At 36.7% G+C, this 4,946-nt stretch overlaps 1 protein-coding gene across 2 annotated transcripts in view; it reads left to right on the forward strand.

The window, feature by feature from the left end:
* Positions 1-1,835, forward strand: part of zgc:171844 (uncharacterized protein LOC100151763 homolog) — an 18,474-nt gene extending 16,639 nt beyond the window's left edge. For both annotated transcript variants that reach the window (XM_024271407.2, XM_024271405.2), the window contains exon 6: positions 1,048-1,835. In XM_024271407.2, the coding sequence (XP_024127175.1) occupies positions 1,048-1,160 (113 nt within the window). In that variant the 3' untranslated portion in view covers positions 1,161-1,835. The remainder of the gene's footprint in view (positions 1-1,047) is intronic.
* The last annotated feature ends 3,111 nt before the right edge of the window (positions 1,836-4,946 follow it).

The raw sequence follows: 4,946 nt of genomic DNA on the forward strand, positions 1-4,946 counted from the left end.
AAAAAAAAAAAAAAAAAAAAAAAACTTTACTTAACTTATTCATAAACAGTTGAAGTACAGGATTCATTACAAGTCAAACTAACATTTTTTGACATATTTTAGAGCACTGTCTATCAACTAGAAGTCAGTAAGCACTATAAGAATTAAGGCCCACCAGATTATAAGACAGATTTTCTATTTTTAAACAAATTCAATGATTTTATAGGCTAAAAATACAGTATGACTCATTTAATCAACTCTGACTTAATTTTAATTTGTTAGATTTACAAATTTCTAGCTGAAATACACCACAAATGATAAAATGAACTGTTAAAATGTACACTATTCTACCACATTTTTGCAATGAGATGATCCCACGTGACAGTGTCTTTTATTTTGAAAGAAAGTCTGTTGAAAGTTTTCAACTATTTAATATTTTGGAAAAAGTCTATTTTCTTTTCATGTTAATATATATTTATATATGCAAAAATAAGATTATGGTTAATTTATATTTATCATAAAAATCAGTACCTTAAATTTGTAAATGGTGAGGTGAGACTGTGGCTCTGAAAGTGTTGAGGGTTGCAGACCTCTGCTCTGAAGCCTTTTGAACCAGCAACCACTGATTATTGTAAATGTCTGAAATCAGTGTTACAACTAAGACAAATCTACAGAGTATAATGGCATTTGTGACATCAATGCTTCTTTAGTCATTTCTTAAATAGAAAAATGGAAAACAAACCTTTAGCAGCATGCTGTCACTGAGGTCTTTAACATAGTTTGGAGATGAGAATTAAACTGATCAAAAGATGAAATTTCGGTTACCTCTACTCCCTGTGCTGGCTGTACCCTCCATGAAACCTGTATCAGATAGAGTACAGCCTGGACAAGACGGATGTCAGCACACATTCCCTTTCAAACCAGCTTCAAACAGGAAGTCAGAGAGTTGCTCGATCAAAGCCAACAGTATATTTCACACATCTCATATATAATTGTTCCTTTTATTGCAAACTTTGAGAACATTTCAAACAATCAGTGACCCGTTTGTCTTCACGTCGTTCCACTCAGGGAAGTTTCCAAACAGAAAGATGGCGTCCAAACCCCAGCAGACGCTGTTCCTCCCCAAAACCGGCCTGGCTCTGGTGAGAGACTGCTGCGGCTTCACCTGCTCCATCATGTGAAGGAAAACCACGAACGCTTCTACCAGTGTGTGTTGTTGCTGTGTGTGCATACATGACTCCTTCAGCATGTTCTTGCATTTCTTGGGAATGTCCACATTTGTGTGTAAAAGTTGTGACTTTCTGCAGCTTTGTGGGTCCTGCAGCTCGATGGTTTCTGCTCAGTTAAGGTAATGGGTGTGATTACAGCTACTGTCCATCAGTGAGGTCCAGACAGCAAAGCCTTCAGTCTATGAGAGCTTCTGTGTTTATTACAAACCTTTGTTCCCATAAGCAGATAAATACATATGAGAATCTAACACATTCTTTTCAAAACTAAATGTTTACAATGTGTTTGAACAAAACGCTAATATTAAAATACAAATGGGATTTTCTGTGACTAAAATGTATTTGTAATGTTTTCATGATAAAAGAATTTAAGAGTTTGTGTCTTTGTCAGAATCATTAGGAAAGAATTGAAATGTTCATTTTTATAAAGCTGAACTGAAATATTTTCATGTGATTAAGTTTAGATGTGAAATGCTTAAACTATTTAAAATGTTTAAAATAACCTTAAAGTTAACATTTAGAGAATCTTAAAAATCGTAAATCATTATTGATTTTGGTTCTTAAGTCTTAAAACTGTATATTGTTGATGTGTTAAATGAATATCTCTTGATTACGGATTATTTAATTCAAAATGCTGCTTTTATTGATTAAAGAAAACATTTTTATACATCAATATTCTGTAGTCTGACAATAAATGGCAGTTAAATACAAGAAACATGTTTATGGAATTTTATTGACAGCTGAGATCATTTGCTGTAAATTCTATCAAAAAGGAAAGAAAACAGAAGTTTATTAGGAATACATACACTGTGGATTCTGCAAACACTATTTGTATTCATGATTTGTGACTTTCAACAAATTTACAGCAAATTTTTTACGTATATAAGCAAGTATTTTTGCTCTTAAACTTCAAATTTACTAGATTTTATTTAAGGCTCAAGTACTGAACTCCTTTCTTCTTCTGTGTTAATTTGTAAAATTATAGAATATCCACAGAAATTCTGATAAAAGACTCAATATTACTGAGAAAATTTTTTATCATATGGGGTAAAATGTGTTCAGTGCAACAAGCTAGAGTAGATGAAATGCTGATGAAATTCATTAAACTGTTACAGAACATATGAAAAACAAATATTTATTCCCGGATGGACTTTTTTTCCAGCATTGATGTTATTTGTTCATCACCTCCATCTTTTGCCATGACAACAGCATCCAAAGACGTACTGGTGGAAGATGAGGGGATTCTACCGTCAGGAGGAATAGATGTTCTTCACTCGACATACCTCAGACACACTCACAGCTTACACACAAACCCATGGCGGTCACTGATGACTCACGCGGTGGACTTAGAGATTCATTTCCTCCAGGCTAATTTAAATGGTTCTCCTGGGAGCATCTGGTCTGAGGGAAATATTGGCATTAAAAGTCACATTGATTGGTATGAATATTCAGGTGTGCAGCAGAGACGGATGAGCATCCAGAGACGCACCGAGCTGCTTTTGTCTCTCCTCCACGCTCCATTGTGTGGATCGTGTTGTGGTTTTCTCCTCATGGAGGTTGATGAAAGCCAACACAGCTGGGAGCAGATGAACAGACGGACGCCGAGGCGAGCGCCACCGTACTGTCTTTTACTTTAGAGCTAAGAAGACTAATCAGTGGGCCGCACACTGGGAATGTGGACATGCTGCTGCCAGCCCCCGCTAATTAGGCTCCACTGGAGAAAAAAGCTGCTTACTGTTGAACGCAGCTCCACTCCCAGTCACTGACAGGATGAAATTATGGTCTGCCAATTATCAGCTCGGTGCTTTTTCCTCTTTTTCTCTTATTTTTAGTTAACACAGCTGAATCAAAGTTCCTTGAATGAGTGCCGCTGTGCCCAGCAAGACTCTTTCATTTCATGAAAAATCATTTCCCTTTTTAGCCTTTAAAATTTTTAATGGAAGTACATTTGTACATTTGATCCAAGAAGGAATACATGTAAGCAATTCTTTAAAAAAAAGAGGGATCAAATCAAATTCGTGAAGTCCAAATCCTTAAAACGAAAAAACATTCAAACCATTTTCCAGAAAATGTAAGATGTTGAATGTCCAGGATTTTTGTTAATTGTGTTATCTCAATTTTTACATTGTGAAAACCTTAACCCTATGTATTATTGAAGGTAGGAGATTACATTCTTTTTAACTTTCACAATTGAAAAAGCACAAAATGTTAAAACTCAAACCAGTGGCACAAATCCTTTGCACATATTTGTGAAAAGACACATTCTCCAAATCCCACTATTTTCTTTATCTCAGGCATTTTAATTCACTTTTGGTGATAATCTGAAGTAAAAAAACACAAATCCTTCTGTAAAATCAACATCTCAGTGTGTTGCAGCGTTTCCATCCCAACTCCAACATTGAAAAATGACTTATTAAAGAAATAGTCAGATGAAAAATAGATCAGACTGCACAAAAAACTGTTTTTATTGTGCTTTTTTGTCCAGTTTATCATCCAAGAATGATACCATAGTTATATCAAACACAATAACTGAGCAGATAACATTTTACTAGACTGGATGAATCAACTCTTTTTCTTTGTTTGCTTTCTTACTAACAATATACAAGAAATTTGGTCAACAGAACCAATATAAATAACATTTTTAAGATGCAGTGTATTGGGTCATTTCATTTCATGAAAATATTCCTTATTGAGCCATAATGTCTGATAATTTAACTGCAAAACACACTTCAGTTTGATGGCGCTCAGAGTTTTTCCCGTGCACAAACAGTGACACAGACCGTCAAACAGCTGCAGCGTCTATAAAGGTTAAAACTCTCCAAAGACCTGAATGACCATCAACACATTCAACGACCAAAAGATGACATTAAATGAGAAGAACAGCAAAGGGCTGTTTGGGTAAAGGGAACATTTTGAAACCCTGAAACCTTGAAAAAAATTTTAAAAATCTATTACAGATCAGGATTTATCTTCTCCCATGAACCCAGTAAATACCATAAATTTAGTAGAGAATTGGTGACGATTTAGAGCAAATTCAACTTAAACACGATTCAATCAAGAAACAAGATTTTCTGGAAAAAAATAATCCACCTCTAAATTTGATTAAGAGAAAGATGGACCACATAACCTCAATGAACTGCCAGATTTTTTGCATCAGGAGCAGCATAATGTCCCCACAGACATTAGTGGTGGATGGATTGATATGGAAGATGGACAACCCAGAAAGACTCAGTGACTTTCCCCTGTCTGCACTAGTGAAGGGGTGGTGAGAAAACTCTGGTTCTGGATCTGTGAACTGAAAGGTCGGACCTGTTGGAGGAGGGCTTAGAACTTCATGTCAAGGTTTTGTTCCAGCCGTCTGTCAGCCTGTTGACCGAGCGAAGACTTCTGCTCAATTTGGAATTAGCCACCCCTGAAAGTCTTTGGTGCCCCAGCCTGCAGCCCGGCTTTGTCTGCTTGTTCAGAGCTGCTGGGAGTCTGCTCGGTGCCGCCCCCCTTCTGTGTAGTCTACTGCCCCCCCCCACCCCCCGTCTGCAAAGTCTTCTGCCCGTGGACCATTAATGAGACCTCTATTCTTCCTTGCCATGTGGGGAGCTTTGCTTTTTAGGATTACTATTTTTTTTACTATTTGACATAAATAGAGATGGACATAATAACACAGTGATATCGCCAACAGAAAAAGCCGTACCTCAGGTTCCAACGGCAGGACGTCAATTCAGTCTCCAGACACCAGAGCAAGAA

This window comes from Oryzias melastigma, linkage group LG8 (assembly GCF_002922805.2).
Source record: "Oryzias melastigma strain HK-1 linkage group LG8, ASM292280v2, whole genome shotgun sequence".
Classification (NCBI taxonomy): Eukaryota; Metazoa; Chordata; class Actinopteri; order Beloniformes; family Adrianichthyidae; genus Oryzias; species Oryzias melastigma.